This window comes from Zootermopsis nevadensis, unplaced genomic scaffold (genome assembly GCF_977971745.1).
Source record: "Zootermopsis nevadensis isolate Lab colony 2312 unplaced genomic scaffold, Znev_1.0 Znev_ptg000030l, whole genome shotgun sequence".
Classification (NCBI taxonomy): domain Eukaryota; kingdom Metazoa; phylum Arthropoda; class Insecta; order Blattodea; family Termopsidae; genus Zootermopsis; species Zootermopsis nevadensis.
This window is the reverse complement of record NW_028259162.1, coordinates 9,275,557-9,298,835: the sequence shown is the minus strand read 5'-3', so window position 1 is coordinate 9,298,835 and position 23,279 is coordinate 9,275,557. Positions and strand designations below refer to the sequence as shown.

Here is a 23,279-nt window from a genome sequence, read left to right as displayed (position 1 = left end):
TAGAAATCTACTGGCCTTGAGTAACAAATGGGGGGAAGGGAGACGCCAACAATAAAGCAGCGTGTTGCAGGAATTGGCGTTTACAGTTGTGGAAGTTGATAATAGAGCGCACTGGAGTGCATAAAAAAGGATCTGAATTGTATTGGCGAAATTCAGAAGTACTTTTACTTAATTATTTCACGTCAATGTGTGGGTAAATGAAATCTGTTGTTTCGTAATAATGAAATCACGGTTTCCTGGAACTACCAAGAAATATTCTGTATGTGAAGTAACTCACCAGTTTCATAATTCTATCTATTCCGTTCGATCCGGTATTTTAAAAATTGCATTGACATCAAATTTTCGATTCTATAGCCCGTTTCATAAACGTGTGCGTTGCACTCCTAGTTTGAGGGCTAGCTTCAGATACTGAACAGGACTATTGAACTAAACATATTCATTGCTAATTTTCTGCACCAGCTTAATAACTTCAACAAAAGCGCTGTAGATTTGCAGCTAGAAACACAAACAATAGAGGTTTATTACGGAAATATATGTGGCCACGAGGCAATTATGGAAGACTAAGTAAGAAGTTCGATAAGATGAGTAGGAATAATAATAAATTTTTGACAATGATTCTTATGTTATGCAGTACAATTCGTGATTATATAGGTATCACAACATTGTGGTTTTCTCTCAAACTATTTGACACAATAGGACGTGTGTAAGAATAACATTTGTCGAATAATGAACAGAAAATAACGAAGTAACTGTCCGTAATATCTCAGCTAGAATTTGTTGAATTTAAATTAGGACTTTGTTAACTGTCGGTGTTCTAAAATGTTTACCCACTATTGACGTTTCAGATACGCCTACGAAGTCGTAAAGATGTTTTTAATTTGCATAGATTTTACTTATTAATGGCAAGTGACAAGAAAGTCTCGGCGAATAAGCCTGTGATTTGAATTCTTTATTGTTGAAGTTTGCCTTGATCTTGTTCATCCTACAATCCACACTTTCTCCAGAAATTATGAAAACAAGTTTCAAAGTTTCTGGATTTGCATTGAAATGGATGGGAGTGAGAATTTCCAGTTGATCTGTGATGAAATGTTGTTTCCTGAATGGCACAGACTGAATTCTTAAACGCTACTTAGACGATCTTCACTTTCAAATAGATAATTACGTAATATATGTATGGTAGATTACAATTGTCCAAATCAGGCCATGACCGTTTCGTTCTACAACCTTTACCATTTATTATTCACCATCATCCTCTCATTCGACGCTGTATAGTCTGAGCTACTGAAAAAGTGTCGTTAAATAAACTATAAATAAACTATCTTGGGCCAATCGAACACTGGAATTGCGTTTCCGAATCATACTTGGAGCATGGATGTGTGTTAGCGCTTTTTGTGTTTTTCTGTCGAAACTTCCTCCCAAGATGTCCTACCAAATGTATAAACCATTCATATTTACAGTATTCATTTTGAATTAGAGCAAACCAGAGGGCTTAATTCGGAAACGATGGAACAGAAATCGTGGGCGCGTTGGTAACACTACGGAATGCATAAATGAATGTTACCTTACTTAGATAAGCACTCACAACGAGTTCCAAGATCGTCTACAGTCAACGACTGTAATCTTGAGACTAGCGGGTCGAGGAGGTGGGGTGAAGGAGGAAGGAAGAAAGATGGCATCTGCCTTTAACGCTACGGACTTCCTGCATTCCTTGCAAGTCTCAAGATTACAGTCGTTGACTGTACAACCGATGCTTTTTTCAATGGTTTGTTTATGTTAAAATTTTTACAATTCATCTCTATACGTTATTGACGATGGTGTTGAATTTATAATTTTAATGTTTGGACTTTTCGACCGTCATTATGCTTCCTCAAAAAACTACAATGTTTCGGGAGATGGCTCATACATATTAGAAGGAGCTAATCTGGATCTGAGGACCCCAGATCGAGATTAGCTAATGGGCTCGACTGTATAGGTTCACCTGAGGACGGGGTAAAAGCCGACTCCCGAAACGTAATGTTTTTTTGAGGAAGCATGACGACGATTGGAAAAGTAAAAAAAAAAAATGTACGTCAGCTCGTTCTAGACAAAAACGAAAGCTTAGGTTGTTTCAGCAGAAAAAAACAATTTAAAAAATTGAAATCTTTATTGGGTTTCGACTGCTTTGAAATCAAAAATTTTATTCTGCTAATTTCGTGCTGTATTTTGCCAACAGCACGACTTTGAAGCATATATTAAATAAGTTGTATTCAGGAGACCCTAGTAGAGCGTCCAAAGAATATCAAGATCATCTGCCAGATGACCCAGTTCTTTGGTCCGCTGCTGGGTAACGAAACAATGCTAAGGTTTCGCGTAATTTCAACTCTGAACCTCTTAATTTCGAGCCGGGATAGCTCAGTCAGTATAGTGACTAGCTACGGGCTGGACGACCGGGGTTCGATCCCCGATGGGGGCAGGATTTTTCCTCTAGCCTCTGCATCCAGACCGGCTCTGGGGCCCACCCAGCCTCCTCTACAATGGGTACCGGGGTCCTTTCCCGGGGGTAAAGCCGGCCGGGGCGTGATGCTGACCACTCACCCCCATCTAGTGCCGAGGTCAAGGAAGAGAGGAGCTATACCTCCTCTCACCCCAAACGCCTACATGGCGTATAGTGGGACAAACTTTACTTTACTTTACTTTACCTCTTAATTTCAGGCCTAAGTTCTGTACGATACAGTTCGTGAGCTTGATATCTGTTCTGTCCCGTCTTCATTTTGATATCAACACAATGCACTACATACGTCACGTAATGTATTCTTACTGATGATAGTGTGCTCTATCTATATGCGCTGTACGATACATAGTTTACGTCACGGAAAGTACAGGAACTCGTCGAGGTCATCGGGGAAGTACCGTAGCTAAAACTGCAGAAGTGGAGGGGGTTTTGTTGTCTGTGGGTAAGTCACTAGTTGAGTGTAGATCGTGAGACATGTATAGCTAGTGATTGGGGTGTTTGAAGAAAAGATTCAGTGTATTCAACTCTGAAGCAGCTGAAGCAATAGACAATGAATCAGTAGAAAATGTCAGCAACAGCAGCTTCCATTTTGAATTGTGGGGTTATTATCAATCCCCACAATACAGTTTACGATAATGATAGAATAGGTAATTAATTATTTAATGTCGTGCATTACACAGATTAATTATACAAATAAAGTGTAACATTTCATTCAGGACTTCATAACCTCAAAGTTTGCAGTATTCATTCTTAGATGGCAATATTTTTTATGTTTAGGTTAGTTTGTTTCAGTGAATGTGTTCTTCTTCCAAGAGATTTTTTTTAATCTCATAACTTTGGTTTCAGGAATGATGACTTCTGCCCCCAGCCCGGGTTCTTACTCACAAAGTTCTGTGGATTCGCAGGATTCATCAAGTAATATGTCTGCTCTGTCACCCATGTCAGTGACTCTGTCACCACAGTCTTACCAGAGTATTTTGGTCCTCAGTTCAGAGCAAGTTGGTATTGGTGCGTGTTAATAGTGATTCTGTTGTGTTAGGATCATAATTTCTGAATAAGCAAGCTTCTTAAGTTTAGGTTGTAAATTGCATAATACTTTTATTATATAAAGCAAAAAAAGCTCTCCCTCACTATACACCATGTATGCACATGGGAGGGGGGAGTTTATAGCTCCTACTATTTCTTAATTTTGGCACTAGAAAGGGGTGATTGGTCAGGTGTCACATCTCAGCAGCACTTTACCCCTGGGGAAGGACCCCAGAACTCAATTGGTAGGAGGCTGGGTTGTCATAAAAATCTGGTCTGGATGTAGAGGCCGGAGGAAATATCCTCTGCCCTGTTGGCAATTGAAGCCCAGTCATTCAGTTTGTAGTGACTCACTTTTATCGTATAGAAAAATATCCCCCCCCCCCCCAGATGTTCTCAATGCGTACCATTCAGCTAACCAAAGTTACACTCAGTAAAACACCCTAATTAATGTCAGTAGTGGGGCTGCGAGTTGTAATAATTTAATTTAAAATCACTACCCCCTGTCCACAGTTCCCGGATTGCCCTACCTAAGAATCATCGAGCAACCAGTGGAGAAGTTCAGATTTCGCTACAAATCTGAAATGATGGGTACACATGGCAGCATCCTTGGGCGCAGTTCTGACAAGAACAGGAAAAAAACTTATCCAACTGTTGAGGTGAATTGACTGAGTCACTGGTAATGAAATGTGAAATTTTATTCTAGACATTTTTACACAATTGGACAGTCCTGGGCAGTTAAACCTTATCCATATTGCCACGACCTATGTCTTTGAGATACAGTGTAACATTATACTATCACATTCTCAGTATTCTGAGTTATTGACTCCTCCATTAAAATTTTGTAAGTAGTTCTTGATTCCTCATCTTTTGTGTGTATTGTATAACACTCATGAGCTCAGTCTGTGGTGTTGAATGATACATTTATTAATGAATAATAAATTGGAAAAGATATGGAAGTGGTCATGGCTTAATTTAAATTATATTTGCCTCAAAGGACTAAGGAAAATCAAGAAATAACTAAGGATACCTGATCTCTGGGGCAAGATTTAAACCCAGGACCTCCAATATTTGATTGCCGACTGCTTGGTTTTGATCTTGATGTGGCTGTTTTGTAGTAGAGAAATTGTAGTTGGTACAGTTCCATTTAATTTACATTGCATCAAGTTGTATGTTGGCTATGAATTTTACGACTTTCCCCACACCGATTGTACACATTGAAAAGTTTGTTTTAACCTGTTATTGTGGTAGATTTTATGAAAGTCCCCACTGCACATACTGCTGTCATCTGAGCAGGTAAAGAAAGTGACCATTATTGTCCGCAAGGCATGAGAGTAGACCTGACGTCTTTGAGGGAGGTGGGTAGAATTCTGTGCTACTAGCGGACCAAAAAACAACCGCAGCTTATGCAGCTAATGTACTGACTGACTCGTAGCACAATGTTCTTAGGTAAGGAATACATCACCAGCGCATGCGCAGAACCCACTTTACCCCTGCCACTCAAGCAACGGCTGATAAGGACACGTCCGCTCTCGTGCCTCGCGGACAATACCTTCACATTAAATTTAAATAATAGTATTATTTTCAGCTTTGTAATTATGATGGCCCTGCCATAATCAGATGCTCACTATACACAACACACCCAGCTAAGTCGCAGCGATCGCCACATACTCACCGTTTGGTTGTCAGAGCAGACAGCGAGGACAAGGATGATCCACATGAGTTGCCTGTGTCACTAGAAATTGGCTATACAGCAGTGTAAGTTCCTTACAGAATACAGAAGAACCTCAGTATGTTGTGGGTGTCAGGGAAGAGCTTAAACGCATGTTTAAAGTGAAACTAATTTAATTTTGGGGTTCTTGTTTCTCTTTTTCTTTATAGGCACAGTGTTTAAGTACATACTGGCTAAAAGGCATGACCAGTTTACTGTACTTTCAGCAGTCTCATATTTTTCAGCTGTGATAATGCTGCCATCTGTCAGTGATCCTAGGAACTACAAGGGTTGTTCAGAAAGGATTGCGACTTACATGGAATATAGGCTGGGAGATGATGGCAGCCACATAATTATACTTTATCACATTCCACACATTTCCCACTGAGGTCACTGTAGCATCATCTTTCTGGTAACTTCCTTATGGATGTAGCAAACCAATCTTTTCAGATACTATACACTGACTCACAGACATCGCTCTGCTAGGCATCACTGTTAAGGAATCAATGATCACACAGTGACTCATGTCTATCAGAAAATTCAGTAATGGTGCAAAGTCAAATTAGCACAGAAAGTGTTGGTGTTGAATGACTGCCAGGCTCCATACCAATCGTCAAACAAGACATACAACTTGAAAAACGGTGTCCGCAAATCATTGCATACTTTCATGAAAGACTGGTTTGCTGCGTCCATCAGGAAGTTACCAAAAAAAATGGCAGCATTGCATTACCCTCAATGCAGAGTGTGTAGAGCAGTGGTCCCCAACGTGGTGCCCACCAAGGCTTTTTTTGGGTGCCCACGTTGTTACAGAAAGAGGTTATACTGAATAATGAAGGCTGTTCAGCCACAAACATTATGAAATCAAAGCTCAAATCTCGACTTACTGACGCCCATCTTGACGATTGTTTTCGAGCAGCAACATCATCCTACACTCCCAAATTTGAAAAACTGACCGATGAAATGCAGCGCCAAACATCACACTAATCTCCCACTTGAGTAATAATAATTGTACTTATAAAACTACGTATTTTTGATTGCATCATTAAACGTCATGTTGTTTTGTGTATTATTTGGTGTCCATATCTTATTTGTCCAGAGAAAAGAGAATTTGACTTTGTTAATTGGTTGGTGACTGCCATGAGCTCATAAACTCTCATATGTGCCCGTAGGCACAAAAGGGTTGGGGACCACTAATGTAGAGTGAGCTGAAGGGTGAGTCTGCATTTGTATCATCTCTCAACCAGTATTCCAGGAGAGTGCCAATTATTTCTGAATGACCCTTATATACTTTCTGCATCATAACTCAATAATGGCCTTCTTCCTTTGACAGGTAGAACAGGCTCATCAGTTGTTTGTATGTTGTACTGCCAGTATTATCACTGCTAAACCGTGCCCTAAGAAGAAACAAAGATCAGTTGGTTAACATTGTTTGAGGAAATAAACTTTGTTTATTCTGAGAATCTACAAAACCCATAAATTCATTCTGTGGGCAAAATGCAGAGCTATTGTCATTGGTTGTTAAAGCAGGTGATGCACATAGTTACCACTGAGATTTAAAGGGTTAATCATCTGGTTTTAAATGTGCATTTTTGTTTAATTCTTACTATTTCAAGAGGTGGTTGTAAACACCCACAGTCTCTACTTCCATCAACTGTCACAGTGCATTGTGAGTTTGGGCGAATTAAAATAACATCTTTCTTAATTCCTCTGGTATTAATAAATGCACTTTTGTTTAAATCTTCAGATTTCAAGGGATGGGCATTATTCATACAGCAAAAAAACACATTGCAGACGAGCTGGTAAAGAAGAAGAGATTGCGTCAGTTGGAAATGCAGCGATCTCGTAATATGAATGTTACGAGTCTTTCAACCCGGGAGGAAATCAACGTAAGTGGCAGGCTTTTGTGAACACTGTAACAATCCTGTTTGTTCTATAAAATGCAGAGTTTGTTGACTAGCTGAATGTCCTAACTTTCAAAGGACTACTCCATTGAGTTAGTGAACTGTATTTTAAATAACTGTGCTGCTCTAGATGTGACAGGAGAATAAGCATGAGATGTCAGAAAAGGGTTTGAGGCAAAACTACAGCTTATCCCCAAATTTTACCTTTTTTATGCAATCTAACTTCTGTGGTCATCACACAGTTTTACATATAAATGAAGGGAAGTACTGGCAACGTCTCTCAAATTTCAGATCCGTGCTGAAGCAGATGCAGAAGCCAAGAAGATGAACCTGAACAGTGTGTCTCTTTGTTTTGAGGCTTTTGTCAGGGAAAATGGAGTCTTGCAATCCATCTGTTTACCAGTGTTCTCAGAGCCTATCAATAACATGAGTGAGTTTTCATGTTATCTAATATGCATGTTTGGAATGTGTGTGCAAAATCAAATTCTGGATCACGAGAAAGATGATCATTGCACTGGTGATGGAGGTAGCAAGGATTTTGGAAATGTTATTGAACTTGTACCAGATTACACTGCTACAACACAGAAGACAACCATCTTCCTATCTTTGATTAATTGTTAGTGATTGTACTAAGATTTGATCAAGTGCTTCAGATTTGTTGGTGTGGTTGTGTTGTGAGCTGTTGTATATTGCATGGGAGATAACATTTTTTGTTTTTATTCCTCCTCTCTCCTCCAATTTCGTTTAATGTATGGGGTACTTAAAGATTTCTGTCTTCTGGGTTGTTGCGCTGTGTAGTCTGGTCAATGTTAATCAACGTTTCAGAGGTCATACTGCCTACGCCATTAGGGCGATCGCCCTAATGACAGAGGCAGTATGACCTCTGAAACGTTGGTTAACATTGACCAGACTACACAGTGCAACAACCCAGAAGACAGAAATCTTCATACTCACCGCTGTGAAAACCTCAAATCTTATGTGGGGTTCTTCTTTACAATAAATGTTCTTATACCTCTTTTGCTTTTATGATGCTTTAACAGTCATTTATCAATACGTCTGCAGTTATACTACTAAAAGTTAAAATATTTAATCTTACCAGCAAACCCATATTCAGTTACAGGTCTGGTTACTTTAAAATAATTCTTGTTGGGTTTACTAAGCATCAACAAAACAAATTTTACCATAAGTTTGGAAGTAGTTGGCTTGTTCCTTGGGTTAATTATAAAGAGGCTCAGGTACATGTACCTATTATAAAAAAGCCATGCCACTACACACCTATGCAGGCACTTGGGGGTGAGTGGAGGTATAGCTCCTCTCATTCTTGACCTTGGCACTAGATGGGGGTGAGTGGTTGTTAGCATCATGCCCCTGCCATGCTTTACCCCCAGGGAAGGACCCCGATACGCATTGGATAAGAGGCTGGATGGGTCCCAGAGCAGGTTTGGACGTACAGGCTAGAGGAAAAATCCTCTTCCCCCATCCAGGATCAAACCCCAGTCGTGCAGCCCATAGGTAGTCATTATACTGACTGAGCTATCCTGGCTCCTCCATGTTCCTATTGTACATTTGTTTTTTTTGTTTTTATTTTTGTGAAGGAAGTGATTCTTGTTACCTGTAAGTCACATTAAATCTTGAGATGGACACAAATAAGTCAAAACAGCAATTTTGTTTTGAGTCTGAAACTATGTAATGTATTTATTTCAGTCACAGGAGAATGGAGCACTGATAGTTTCCAAACTATCGCAGTTAAGAGTACCCCCCCCCCCCTTTATGGTAAACTATCAGTTATTTTATTTGGTGAATTCATCAAGTGTCAGTTTAAAAATGCCACCACACTGCTGCACATTTTCCCATTTGACACATTTGCAGCCTTCATGTTTTGTTGTTCTTTCAGAAAGTGCTCTTACTGGGGAACTTAAAATCTGCCGCATCGACAAGCATGTTAGCAGCTGTTTGGGGAATGAAGAAGTGTTTATCTTGGTTGAGAAAGTGGGGAAAAGTGAGTATATTTACTGTGAACTTTGCATGTATTGGTTTTGAAACGTAGGAAGAGCACCTTCCTTGGAGTGAATCAGAGGATGAGTTACTCTCGCTTTGACAGTATAGTCTGTAGTTCACTAAAAGTTGTAAGTTTGATCCATATATTCATGAAACATGAACACTTATATTACATCTTTAACATTAATAATTTTAAATGATTTCCATTGCACCCTTTTATTTCAAACGACATGAAATAAGTAATGCAGATTTGTAGACTTCAGAAGTAACATATTTTAATACAGCACTACAGAAGGAGCTTTAAAGAACATGATAAAAGATTGAACTCTGGTAAGACAGTGCGTTTGCTGAGATGTAGTAATGCTTAGGAATAACCGCAGAAGGATTAATGGCCTTAAGAGACCTACTAGACCTGACATTAGGAAGAAGGTGTGACCATTTCGTTGCGTGTAAGAAAACTACAAAATCTGCCTGTTTTCTTCATCTGCCTGCTGTTTGTATTCATGTGATGCAATTCTGCAGGCATAATATGAAATTCATTCTTTCTTATGTTTTAATTACCTTCCTTTTGCTTTAGAAAACATCAAGATAAAATTTTTTGAGTTGGATGATGAGGACAATGAGATTTGGTGTGACTATGGGAAGTTCTCCGAATTGGATGTTCACCACCAGTATGCCATAGTGTTCCGCACACCACCATACCGTGACACAGAAATTGACAAGACTGTGGATGTCTACTTGCAGCTGTACCGCCCCACTGATGGAGACTGCAGTGAACCAATTAAATTTGCTTACAAACCATCAGAAAAGACAGGTATAGTCCATTGAAAGTAACTGACCTCATAATGAGTGTAGCAAGTACTTTTTTTTTGTGTGTGTGTGTTTTTAATTTCCTTGCTTATGTTTGTAAGGAAGATTAACCCTCCTTCATAGTGAACAGTAGGGTTCTGTCTGTCAGGCCTGCCATCATCTGCATGGAACTGAATCCTTCTGTAGAAACTAATAGTTACTCGGCTAGTCGTCTAGTCAAGAAACGTTCCTGCTCTGATGGTCCTGATCTGAGCCAGATAAATTAAAATCCACATCCTCCCTTTGTATATAAGATCCATTTTAACATTGTCTTCCCATCTGTACGTAGGTATTCCAGGTAGTTTCTTTTCTTCAGCTTTTTGGATCATAATTTTGCATGTATTTCTCTGCCAGTTGTGCTACATGCCCCACTCTTTTCATCCCTTTAAAAAGTCTGAATATGATGTGTTGACTCCCATCTAAAACCATATTTGTCCAAAAATATCTCCATTGCATGTTGCTTTCTATTTTCTTGGCCAATATTAATGTAATATGTGTATTTACTTTAAAATTGTAGACATAAATAATCTGCTATTACACTTTATTTATGTTTTAATTTTAGTTAATTGTCTGAAAGCTTTACTTACTTCAAAATGTTCTGAACTATAATTTTGGAACCTGTTCAAATATTAATCTCTGAAATATATATATATATTACAAGGATCAAAAACTTGTTTTCTCTATGCACTTAAATTATCCATAACTCCTTGACTACTGTAGGTCGGGCAGCCAGGAAGCGACAGAGGACTTCACTAACAGACGACATTCCAGTGGCAGTGGTTCGTGGCCACGTGTACAGCAACCCAATGCTTGGGCAGGCTGCAACAGTTTCTCCTTCTCCTCCTCCTCTAGCAAATCAAGATTGTGATGGTTTACTTGATCTGGGAAATTTTAAGACCCCGCCTGACTTGTTTGAGGCTGTGTTAAATGAAGATGCTGCCAATGGCATGAACTCAAATGAATTCAAGGAATTCATAAGGAACTTGTCCTATTCAAGTAAGAGATTGCCCTTAATTCTCATTGCTGCATTATGAACCTGTCTGTAGTTGAAACAAGGCATTTGATAAAAATAGCAAAGTTTGTATTATACAGAAACTTTTGTGCTCAGCCTCACCCTTTGTCTACTGAAACATTAATGCAGCATTTGAAAGAAGTGCATCATATAATTTACATTCAATGTCTAAGAGAACAATTTTACGTTACAAGATGTGCATTGTTTTCAGTCTATTTTATACTAATGGCAGTTTTACAAAAACAGGTACAAAGATGTACTGTATAAAATTTCCTGCTATTGCTATGTTTTCTGGAATACTTGCCCCATGAAAGAGTGAAACTAATAATCAGTTTCCTGTCAATTTTTTTATATATGTGACAGCTGAACCTTTCAAAATGTGTACGGTAATTCAGCTTACTAAATAAATCCGAGTTTTGATGAGCACAAATTTTTGGCTCTGTGGAAGGTTATCTGGCTTTTATTTAAAGTATGTTAGGCGGTTGTTATTATTTCAGGGTTCGCAGTCTGAGGCGTGGGCCTTGTGCCGCTTGGTCGCAGGGACTGTAGGTTCGAATCCCACTCAAGCCATGGATGTTTGTCTGTATTGTGCTGTCCCGTGTACAGGTAGAGGCCTTGCGACGGGCTGATCCCTCGTCCAAGAAGTCCTACCAAAATGTCTATAGATCGAACCAACGAAAAGTTGGGACCCACAGTGCTCAGGCACTTGAAGAACGGGTTGTCCAAGTAAGTTATTATTTCAGGTCTGGGATCATCATATGCAGAAACGTTTGAGAACACTGAATTTTTTCAAAAGGAAGGAGCTTTTCCAAATGTCACAACAATGGACATTAGCACAGATGGAACCAGCAGGTCGAAGGTTAAGAAACGAGGTGAGTAGTAAAAGTTCAGTATGTAGAACCACATTTATGTACATGTTTTATTATTGTGGAGTTAAATCATTGAATACAGATACTTTGAAGCTTATTACATTGATAAAATGTGAACACTTTTATATTAAAAAGGAATGTATTAATCCTTCAGAGTTAAAGATTGTCTAAATATTTAAGAATTTAGTCCTTACTATAAAGAAAACACAACTGTTCACCAGATCAGCTTGTTAATACTGTTTAGGGAAATAATCCCCGTTGTTACAAAACACATTAATACAATGGAATTGATTCTAAAAGCAGGTGGTCGTATAGTTACCACTCAGCTTTAAAGGGTTAATCAACAACTGAGCAGAATTTTAAGGTTGTGTGGACAAAGTCCTGGCGTGGACACCAGCTGCTAAGTGGGTTTTTTTTTGCAGTTCCTCCATGTAAATCAGTTAGCCCTTCATTCTTCCCAATATTTAGCTTGTGGATATTACAAAGCAATACAATAGTTACGTATTTTTAAAATTTTTATAACTGGCTAATATTTAATGATTTATACACATTACATAGGAAATTTGATGCTTGCTGATAAGAAGCAAGTTCATTAGTAGAGTTTTTTCCAGTACTGATTCAAAGATTATTCCATGATGACCCTGTTATTGGAGTCTCGTCATTTAAAACAGGATATACCGTGGTGATGATGTTTTAATAGAAAACACAATGGACACCCTTTGGTACCACTTTAATGCCAACCTTTTCTGTCTGTTTTTAGTTAGATCATTTAAGTGAACTGAACGTACAAAAGTCCTGTCATTCTATAATTGCTTCCATGAATTGAGAGTATTATTGGAAAGTCAGTTTCGGACTTGGAATTCCTGATTGTTTTTTTAATTATGTTTACTTATGTGTATGTTGGGGACAAATATTTGGTTATCTTCATGTTGTCAGGGTTATTGACTTTGTTGGCGTCCCATTGCGGATTGTTTCAGTCCCATTATCAAGCAGAGAACCAGGTGTTGACACAACTGTTGCTGCGAAATTTAGTCGTGTATCAATAGAAGAGGATAAGAAGGAGCAGCTCAGGGGCAACATGACGATGGTAAGTTTTTTCCTTCTTGTATGTAGTTGCTAGTAACATTGACTTTTATGTAAGATTTGAGGTTTTCACAGCTGTGAGTATGAAGATTTCTGTCTTCTGGGTTGTTGCGCTGTGTAGTCTGGTTGATGTTAACCAACATTTCAGATGACGGAGGCAATATGACCTCTGAAACGTTGGTTAACATCAACCAGATTACACAGCGCAACAACCCAGAAGACAGAAATCTTCATTGACTTTTATGTTTGTCTTTATCTCAACAACAAGCAAAGAAAACGAAGCACTGTCCATATGTGGCATTTTGGTTAACAAACCATTCTGTTCTCCATAACCTGTTTTGGAGGAAGTGAAATGATCGTTCTTTGGATGAAACTATATAACTCTAGGGGGGGATTGCATTTACTTTACCACTTACCATACTTGCTCTTCCTCAAAACACTGAATGGTTATAATGTGTAGAATAGTATTTTACCTGTTTTGTGTTGTTTAGTTGTGGGGCATCTCTTGCATGAAGGAAGCATATAAATTGTAGGTGTCTGAAAATTAAGTGATCAAGAACATAATAAAACCTAAGAGAAATAACTGATAAGTAGGAAATGAATGACATTTCATAGTTTTTAAAACATTGCTCATTTTGTTAAGTTGACACTCCATCTACACAACAATTTTTGATTATAGTTTCAATGTAGTGGATTCTTAATAAACGTTGAAGCTGTAATCAAAAATTGTTATGTAGACGGACTGTCAACATTCAACGGGATGTATGCATTAAAAAAATTGCTCAAATCATTTCCTACTTTGAATAGTGGGAGGAAATAATATTGAGTGAGGGAAATTATGTAAGAAATATGTAAATACAACCATGAGAATATCTTTAATACACACCTTTTAGTTCCTCATTTAGTATTTTTGATATAATTAAATATTCATAATGTTTTATTCTCTGTATTTGGAAAGATTAATTTAAGTTGCTATGTCATTTAATAAATCTGAGGTGAGATGCTTTGAAGTCTTCTCAGGTGGTCAATCGTGTAAGTATGGAATTACAGTTTAATTGAAATCAACCTGATGGAGTCAGAGACAGTGTGAAATGCTAGATTGCAGCTTCATCCTTACACTGCTGAACACCCAGGAAGACTTTTTTGCATTCAGTTGCTGTGGAAGCTTTTTCCACTGTCTATACTAGGACTTACAAGCAGCTTGATGATGCTGAAGTAACGTAGAATTGTCGAATGGTTTGTATCGCCATAAATTTTCTAATGTATGTTGTATTGACAAGCAATCAGTCAATGTGAATTTTGTAGGATGGTGAACACTTGGCTAAGTGGGCTGTGGCTAACTTAAATGAGATGCTGCTAGAAAAGCCACCACCACAGATTTTGGCTTCGAAAGTTCGTGAAATCTTTTCCAAAAAGAGAGAAGATGGAGACGGGTAAGTTACCTTCAATAGTGGTTAACTACGGTTCTGTTCGAGTAGCTGGCAATTGAGTTGATAAGACAGATTGGCATTTTCCACGGAATTATGAGAATTATAAAGCGCTCATTAGTAATTGTGGAGTTTATTGTAACATTTCATTCATCCACTTATGTGAAATGTAGTGAGCTGTGATGATCAGGATAAATTTAATTTTGCAGCTGAGGTTATTGTTGAAGAAATATTTTATTAATTTGAATATGTATTAATATATGGGTTTATCAACTAATGTAAGTAAGTTCTATAATTGTTTCTCATTAATTGATTGAATTTGGACTTCATTATTTCCTGCATCCTGGTTCTGATAGATTTCCTCAACTTGAACATGGTTATTTATGATAACTTTTTCACAGACAGGCTCTTTCCCTCACAGCTGACTTCCATATTGTTCATTTATGCAAGATATTACAAAAGTAAATTTAAGTCTTACACATTCATGGCATTGGTGTAAGTATTTGTTAATTTAAATGAACAGTTGTTGTATCTCTCCTGTTGACATATTGCATTATTCAATACAAATAGATATATACAGTGCAGGTGGTTGTATCGTGGCATTGTTTACCGAGTTAAAATATTTAACTGTCTGAGAGTGGTGTCATGTTTCATCAAAACATTAAATAATCTGCTTAAATAAATAAATTTTGTGTATATAGAAGACCAGAATTTTGTCACTTATTGGCTTATGTTTGGTTAAAATTTATTCCAAATAAAGTACAGTTGTAACGTAGTGATAAAATTATCGGCAAAGAGAGTACTGCTTCTCTAACCATCTTGAGATGTCATTTCATATAAATGTAATGATTTGTTTCTTGTGGTTTGCAGGCCTCTACACTGCGCTATTATCTATGACATGAAAGATCTCATAAAACAGATGGTCACTGTATTGGGCAAGGGACAGCACAGACCAATAATCAATTATCCCAACTTAAAGGATGAGGTATGCATTCCCTTACCCCAGGGAGAATAGTTTCTGAATCACAAATATTGTCACTGTTATAAGTATATAGATAACATATTGAAAATTATTTCACATGACAGTTCAAAACAAATGGCATTTATTTGAAATGAATGATTCTTTGTGATAAACACTATATCATGGTGGTATATAGGAACATGGAGGTAAAGTTGGATGCATTCTTAACCTCACAGTATTTGGAGGTAGGTTTCATGTGCCAGCTACTTCCTGAGGAACAGCTGCCAGTGCTCGTTGAATCGAATATTAGCATACGTAGATATACATCAGACCTGGTTTGGATGAGATATATTTATTTTTGCTACTAATGGACATAGGAATCTGACTGCCCAGATCATACTCAGTAACTTTAAAAAGCACATGGTAAAAAAGAAAAAATATTCAGAGATTTTCATTTGAGAAACAAACACAAAGATGAGATTTCAGGTTATCATGGTAGTGAGTATGAAGATGACTGTCTTCTGGGATGTGCTATGTAGTCTCGTGGTAGTATACCAATGTTTCAGAGGTACTTGCTGCCTCCGTGATTAGGGTGACGAGGCAGCCACTCATCACAGTGATGAAGGCAGCAGGCAAACTCCTACAGGACTATATTGTGCAACAACATGTAAGATGGTCATCTTCAGACACACAGATTTTGGTGGGGAAGGGAAACCTTGCAAGGAGCCATTAGAAGTCAAGATTTAGGAATGAAGACACTGTTGAAGTTCAACTTTAAAAAATTATGTTTGTGTCACTGAAATGTATATTGTTTCTTCCACCAGACACCCCTTCATCTGGCAGTGATCCAAAACCAGCCAAAAACAGTGAAGACATTGCTTACTATAGGAGCAAATCCAAATAATGTTAATAGGCAGGGAGATTCGCCCTTGCACTTGGCTGTTTCAGTTTCTCATAATGACTGCATATCAGAACTACTCAATAGTTCTAACTACGTGCGGTACAGCGACAACCCTGACTGCAACCTGCTGAACTATAAAGGTCAGTCATATGAAGACTTCTGATTCATATTCCATATTTACAGTTTTCTGTACTTTTTGTGATGCATCACACTCCTATCATACCCTGTCTTATGTCTGGGTTGATTTATAATTTCTGGGAATCCTTTCAGAGTGGGTAGAACTTCAAAAATATCATCCCAAATCTTATCTGTTCCCCACAAATCAAAACAAAAATTCTTTTATTTCTAATTTTTTATAGAACAACATTGATCCATACTTTCCTTTAGTTATGCCATAAGCCTGTATCATTATAAAATAATGAAGTATTATAAATATAATGGCAAATCTTGAATGTGGGTCCACAAGTAACAGTTGCCATTTACTTTTATCAGGCTGTACACCTCTGCACATAGCTGCCCGAGAGAAGAATCTAGTAGCAGTCATGAAGCTTGTGGATGCTGGAGCAGATGTGAATAAGAAGGATAAATCGCTGGGCCGCACAGTGCTTCATGTTGCTGTAGAAGAGGGCAGTGTTGAAATCACTGAGTATCTCCTTCAGCAGGTGAGAGGCATGCTGACTATACAGGTTGAGTCAGAAGTATGTTTACAAACTTCGTGTTCCAGGTTCAAAAATAAGAAAAAGTGTTCCTATGAACATGGGGTCGCAAATGTTTCATTTTTGAAATAATAGCCAAAAATAATTTTTAATGTATGCCTTTATTGCCAAATATAAGGACAGGGATGTTTCTTTATAACAGATGCTTAAAGGTTCTTCCTTCATTCTCCACACATGCACAACGTACACAAGACTGATGAATTCGTTCGTACACACCAGGGTTTCCTTGAATCATCTGGCATGCATTCTGCACACTTTCCCATAGGTCGTCATCATTGTTTATGGGTGTTCACTGATGACTGCAGCCTATATTATACCATGAGATGATGCTGTGCTGCTTATTTAAAAAACAGTGGATTTTGTTTAGCCCAGATATAAACATTTTGAGACTTTTCACATTGACCAGTGAATTTAATGTTATGTTGGGAAGGTTTGCCAGAAAGTTGCACATGTCCATCTCATGGCCACTTTATTTGTTATGGGAGCCAATATTCATGTTAGCCTTTCTCCCTTATCAAATGTCACATAAAGGTTCTTGGAATCTCGAATCGTGTAGATCATTTCTGTATTGATTTTTAGGGTGACTGAAGAACTGATTTCTCCAAATAAGTACTGATGTACTCATTCTCTTATTTCGGGTCTTCCACCTCGTTTTGCATCAGACACAGAACCTGTTAGGAACTTAGTCAGTGGTACTATTTCATCATACCATTGTACACTTCTACCTTGTTAAACTCATCACACTCACAATGAGATGTTCCATGATGGTGAATGAACTTGTGCCATGGACAATACCAGAAGATGTAAAAAAAAGTTATTATTTATTGTGTAATACATATCCATAAAGTTATGGCATGTCACGTGGCATCCCTCTCTCCTCCTGCTTGCAGAAATTTCTTGCCCACTCCTCATTCACAAGACGCTGCATATGTACCATCATCATTACATATATCTTTTTTTAGTTTCTTTCACTGAAGATTAATTTTGTATTATGCTTTACAAACCATCCATTTTGCAACTTACAGCCATTCCTGTATCAATTGGTGCATTTCTTGTAGTGAGTTTATTATGTTACTGTTACTTGCAGACCAAAATAGATGTGAATGCTGCAAACTATGCTGGAAATACTGCTCTGCATGGGGCTGTTGTGTATGAGGGAAATGAATCTTCTAAACTCTGCACACTCCTGCTTAAATACAAGGTAAAACTCATGGTTTCCTAATTAAAGTAACTCAGATCATTATGGCAGTAAGATTGTCATAGGACTGCTGTTGTATAAAATGATGCTGTTCTCGTCAGCCTTGTGAATTTTAAAGGTGTAGCACAGTGTAGCCTTGCTTACACAAAGCACATGCTTGTGCCCTGTAATATGTCACTTTTCAATAAACTCTGCCACATCTTTGTGTATTTGTTTGAGCTCGTTGATAACGTCAAACATCGCAGCTGAATGGTTAGCACTGCTGCTTCATATTTGAGACGCCTGGATTAAAATTTCAGCCCAGAGACTTTTTATCCTGACTGACTTTTTTTGTGGTTTTTCATGGTCCATTCCGGTAAATGTCTGGACAGTACATTAAATTATGTCATGACCACTTCCTTTTACATCCTTTTCAAGTCAGTATTCATTAATCATCTTTTCAATCAAAGCTGCATTACCTGAGCTTTCGGCAACGTCGTTAATGAAACCATAAAAATATAACGTGATTATAGTTTAGCAGTACACAAAAAACACTTAAAGATTTGCTGTATTAATATTTCTTATTTATCTAGCAGTCACATATTGGTTTAGTATCCAATCATGTTTATCAAGCGATAGGCATTAGGTATATTAGTAGACCATCAGTCCGCAATTACATAATTGTGTCTAATCAGTTTTTCCCTTGAGACTGCTGTTGCAAATATTTTGCTCACTGAGCTGTTGCAGATAATTTGGCCCAATTTTTCAAGCACTTCCATAGTTATTCAAAATTTAAATACTGTAAGTTCACAGGGAAGGATGGTTAAAGACACCTTAACAAAAGGGGAAATACCATACTCCAAAAACTTTCCTTTCAGTACAAACTAAAACTTCGTCAAAACATAGGAAGACCATTGTGATGATGGCTATGAGTCAGGCTTGATTATCCATGAACTGACTGTAAAAATAATGTTTCTTATTTTGTAGGCAGACCCTCGGTTGGAGAATTATATGGTGGAACATGATGGAGAAGTGGAACTATATTCTGAAATGATAATAAAAGAAGAGCCGGAGAGTGATGATGATTGTGAGCTAAAAATTGCAGATGATGATACTGAGGATGAAGAAATTCATAGTAAGGCACATGGTCAAACATCACTTGATTTGGCCTCAAACAAGAAAGATGTAAGTTTAATAATGCTGTAAGTTATTTGATCCTGTCATCTTTCCTGTAGTTGCAGTCTAGAGGATTACTAAAATCAAATATATGTCTATAACTTACTTGTACATGTTGCACCTCTGGCTGCCTGTATGACTCCATCTTTGAGATATCTTTTGTGCACAAATTTGTTGAGATGAATAAAATTTTATTCAAATCAAAGAATATCCTTCCCAAATTATTGACGGACGGTGGCCATGGAAGTCGGAATCCGCTAACGAGTGTGTAACAACTCACCTGCCGAAGCAACTACCACGTATCGTATGTCGCCTGAATCTGTTGGGTAGTTTTGAAAATGTGGATACTTGACTTCTGTTCTCTGTTATATGCTTATTATATGCAGTTAGTGCAAAGAATACATAAAAATAAATAAGTTTGTGTCATTGCACGTGGCTTGTGATGTCTGCTGCAGATACTGGAATTGCTGCAGACCATGAAGCAGGAGAATTTTGAGGACATAGTTGAAGTGAAGGAAGAGCCCTTAGAGAGCCCCATATTAGAGGGAGTGCACGAAGAAGGTAAAATCAGCTTTATTCAGTAGTTTAACTTACCTGATGCAACAAAGTCTTTTCAGATGATCAGCCATATAAGTATAGAGTTATGACTCCATCTGTTGATTGCACCTGTAATGACTGTAAAACCCTGAAGAATTGTTCTCTTACATATAATTTCTTGAATCTTGTGTTTTAGTTAAAAATGGCCTGTTTGATCCAGACACATTGACACTGTTATGTGATCTTCTGGACAAATCCCAAGGGTGGTTGAATCTGGCTGAGCTGCTGGACTATGGCTTTCTGATTGCAAGCATCAAAGATTCTGCTAGTCCCAGCAAGATGCTGTTTAATTATGCAGATGTAAGTATGCATATGGTGCTCCAGGTTGGGGATTGGTCGTAAGGCTAACAACCTTGCACCGTAGGTGTTTCGAAACCTCAATCAAAGCCTCGGACAGACAGACCTAACAGAGGACCGAATGGAAGAGGAGAATTGAGGAGGCCATGGACCGAATACGGATCGGAGTGCCATAGAAGAAGAGAAGAAGAAGTATGCATATTCACAACTTATTCGGGTAGTTCGATGTGGAAGATTACTGCCTTAATGGCATTGGCTTCATTGGCATTCCACATCTCTTTCAGACTCATAATGCACAGCTGTGAGGGTCAGGAAGTCAAATCCTACACATAGTAGGATTTGAGGTTTTCACAGCAGTGAGTATGAAGGGCCCTGAAACGTTGTCTAACATCAACCAGACTACACAGCGCAACAACCCAGAAGACAGGAATCTTCATGTCATTTATATTTTGTCACATGACATAGACTTGTTGAATTCCTGAGAACGCATACAGATGGGAATCTGTCTACATCAGTAATCGTCAGTATTTCATTTTTAATTTATGCAACTTGAATGCATCATAAACTGGGTACTAAAAAGTAGGAGAAAAGAAGATAATGTAATAATTATCTGTATAGATTTTTTTAAAAAATTAATTATTCAGAAAAGCATTGACTTAATGTTCATTCGTTATTACTTGAGCTTTAAATTTGTGTTAGTACAGTTGCTAACATTTTTTGAAGCTACATTTGGTCACATTACAGCGTTTCATGCATTCTTGTTTATGATGTAAGAACAATTGAAATCATACCCCTGGGATACTGGGAACGACTCGTTCTTCAACTGCCTGAGCACTGCGGGTCCCAACTTTTCGTTGGCTCGATCTATAGACATTCGGTAGGACTCCGTGGATGAGGGATCGGCCCGTCGCAAGGCCTCTACCTGTACACAGGACAGCACAACACAGAAAAACGCGGACAAACATCCATGGCTTGAGTGGGATTCGAACCCACGGTCCCAGCGACCAAGCAGCACAAGGCCCATGCCTCGGGCCGTGCGGCCACTGCGGACCCCATCATACCCCTCCAGCATTTAAATGCAAGCAATGGGGAAAGTTGGTGACCACTTTCAGTACTTGCATCATCCTCAGCTATATTATGCAGTCTTACCAGAGACAAAATCATGTAAAATTGTTCTTTTGGACTTTGTCCAGTGTTTTGGAAGATTGATTCTGCTTCTGTATTCTGGTAAAAATGGGGGAATAAGAGGGCAAAAAGCCTGTCTGTTCTCTTATCTCCCTTTTTTTATATGAAGACTGAAGCAGAATCTGGCTACCAAAAATGTTCTTATTTATAATTTAAGATGATGAGCAAAGTCGAAAAGAATATTTTTACGTTGTCATTGGAAACCTTTAGACATTGATACGTTATACGTGTTTTTCTTTTGTTCTAGGTACGTGGCAATGTAAGCATCCAAGACATACGCAGCTTCCTGGAGGCTCTTGATGAACATGAAGCTGTTGAGACATTGGACCTGATGCTGGCAAGGCAGGTTGCGTCTTCAGACCAGGGTTCATAACATTTTTTTATGCTTTGTGATTCATTTTGAAACCATGCTTGCAGTTGAAGATGTTCACACTAAAGCGGCCCATCCACGTACGAGTCTGGCTCAGTGAGCTTGACTCGTGAGCCAGGCTCGGACATATTTTGCCACACATGCATGGCAGACTCGGCTCGTGACACCCCACCCACAAACGAGTCTGGCTCAATGGAACCCAAGCCGAGCCGGACTCGCAAACCAGACTCGTATGTGGATGGGATGCTTAAGGGACCAGCAAGGAACACTTTATTATTTTATGCAGAACCAGTAGGTTAATAAGGAGTAACACTACACATTGACTACAGAAGTTTCGTTTAAGTGATGGCGGTTTTAAAAGTTGATTGATCATCGTGTGTGTGTGTGTATGTATATGCTTCCATTATGAATAAATTATACCTGGTCCAGTATTTTTGTTCGTGAAGGTAGATGCTTAAACAGTGCCATGAACTGTTGGTGTCTCGGTGATCATTGATGAATTGAAACTGGTGATCAATTGTTGTCCACTAAATATAAAGTCTTAAGATGTTTTTAAGCCTGGAAATCATCAACAATTTATAGTGTTGGGGGAACTCTGAAGATTTTTTGTAAATGTTAATCATTTGGTTTTATTTTCTAAGATCATGCTTTTGGCATTTCATAGTGTCTGTCTTAACTTTTGAAGAGATACAGATGTTTATTTCCAATCATGTATAAAGTGTCTTAAGTAAAGAACAGATACAATTTTTATTTTATATTATGTGTTGAGTTTTATTTCCTGAAAACATGACAGCTGGGTCTAAGAAGCCTTTCTATTTCTTGGAATTCTGAGTTGGCTATGAACATATCTTTGTGGTTTATGTAAATGCCCTCTTCTATTCTCTGCTGTCTTGACTGTGATGGCCACTTGAAGGGAACAAGCTTATCCAGGTGTCGCAGTGTGCTTGTTATAGCCTTCTGCTGTTATTTATGGTGATTTGGCCGGTACGAAAGACAGAGTGTAGACAGAAGATAAGAATAATGGAGGAAAGTGAAAAGACAGTTGCTGATATTAGCAAGAGGAGAGATGATGGCAAAGTGTTTTCAGATCTTACAGAAAACTATCTTTAATTACCATGAGATACCGATACAAAAATACAGTATATTTTTGTTATTCTACCAGACTTTTGAATGTAATTAAAATATTTCTATTTCAAATGTATTCACTACACCTTTCATATGTGGTCCACACTTAACACTTGTATATTTGGTGTCACTGTATAAGAACAAAGAAGAAGAGTGTGTATAAAACAGTACTATATGAAAAAATAAAATGTAACATGATTTGTGTTCCCTCTGCTCCGTACCATCATAATTTTTGAATGTTAACCTGAGTTCTAGCTGAGTTGTTTGCGAGTATGAAAACAAAACAGGTCAAATGCAATTTTTGGTAAAGAAGAAATTGCTGAAGCGCTGTTGGATATTTCAGATGATGTAATGATAGTTCATAGTCTAGTAGTACAGTTACTATGGGAATGTGATAAGTAATTCTG

General features: G+C 38.1%; 1 protein-coding gene across 2 annotated transcripts; it reads left to right on the top strand.

Moving 5' to 3' along the window:
- Positions 1–2,829: 2,829 nt before the first annotated feature.
- Rel (nuclear factor NF-kappa-B family member relish) lies at positions 2,830–22,502 on the top strand. 2 transcript variants are annotated; one of them, XM_087358388.1, is made up of 20 exons: positions 2,830–2,933; positions 3,338–3,499; positions 4,031–4,176; positions 5,106–5,275; positions 6,973–7,114; positions 7,421–7,559; positions 9,024–9,128; positions 9,705–9,941; positions 10,697–10,972; positions 11,732–11,860; positions 12,835–12,944; positions 14,246–14,373; positions 15,238–15,352; positions 16,153–16,369; positions 16,722–16,891; positions 18,033–18,146; positions 19,110–19,307; positions 19,754–19,859; positions 20,032–20,195; positions 21,625–22,502. In XM_087358388.1, the coding sequence occupies exons 2-20, from the start codon at positions 3,340–3,342 to the stop codon at positions 21,748–21,750; spliced, it is 2,952 nt and encodes a 983-aa protein (XP_087214514.1). In that variant the 5' UTR covers positions 2,830–2,933; positions 3,338–3,339; the 3' UTR covers positions 21,751–22,502. The 2 variants fall into 2 exon arrangements, with proteins under 2 accessions (XP_087214514.1, XP_087214513.1); XM_087358387.1 differs by lacking the exon at positions 2,830–2,933 and adding an exon at positions 2,940–3,138.
- Positions 22,503–23,279: the final 777 nt, after the last annotated feature.

Coding starts and splice junctions, on each gene's coding strand:
- Rel (XM_087358387.1), top strand. CDS start 3,057: ATGTCAGCAACAGCAGCTTCCATTTTGAATTGTGGGGTTATTATCAAT. Junction 7,115..7,420: donor CAACCCGGGAGGAAATCAAC/GTAAGTGGCAGG, acceptor CTCAAATTTCAG/ATCCGTGCTGAAGCAGATGC. Junction 9,129..9,704: donor GGTTGAGAAAGTGGGGAAAA/GTGAGTATATTT, acceptor CTTTTGCTTTAG/AAAACATCAAGATAAAATTT.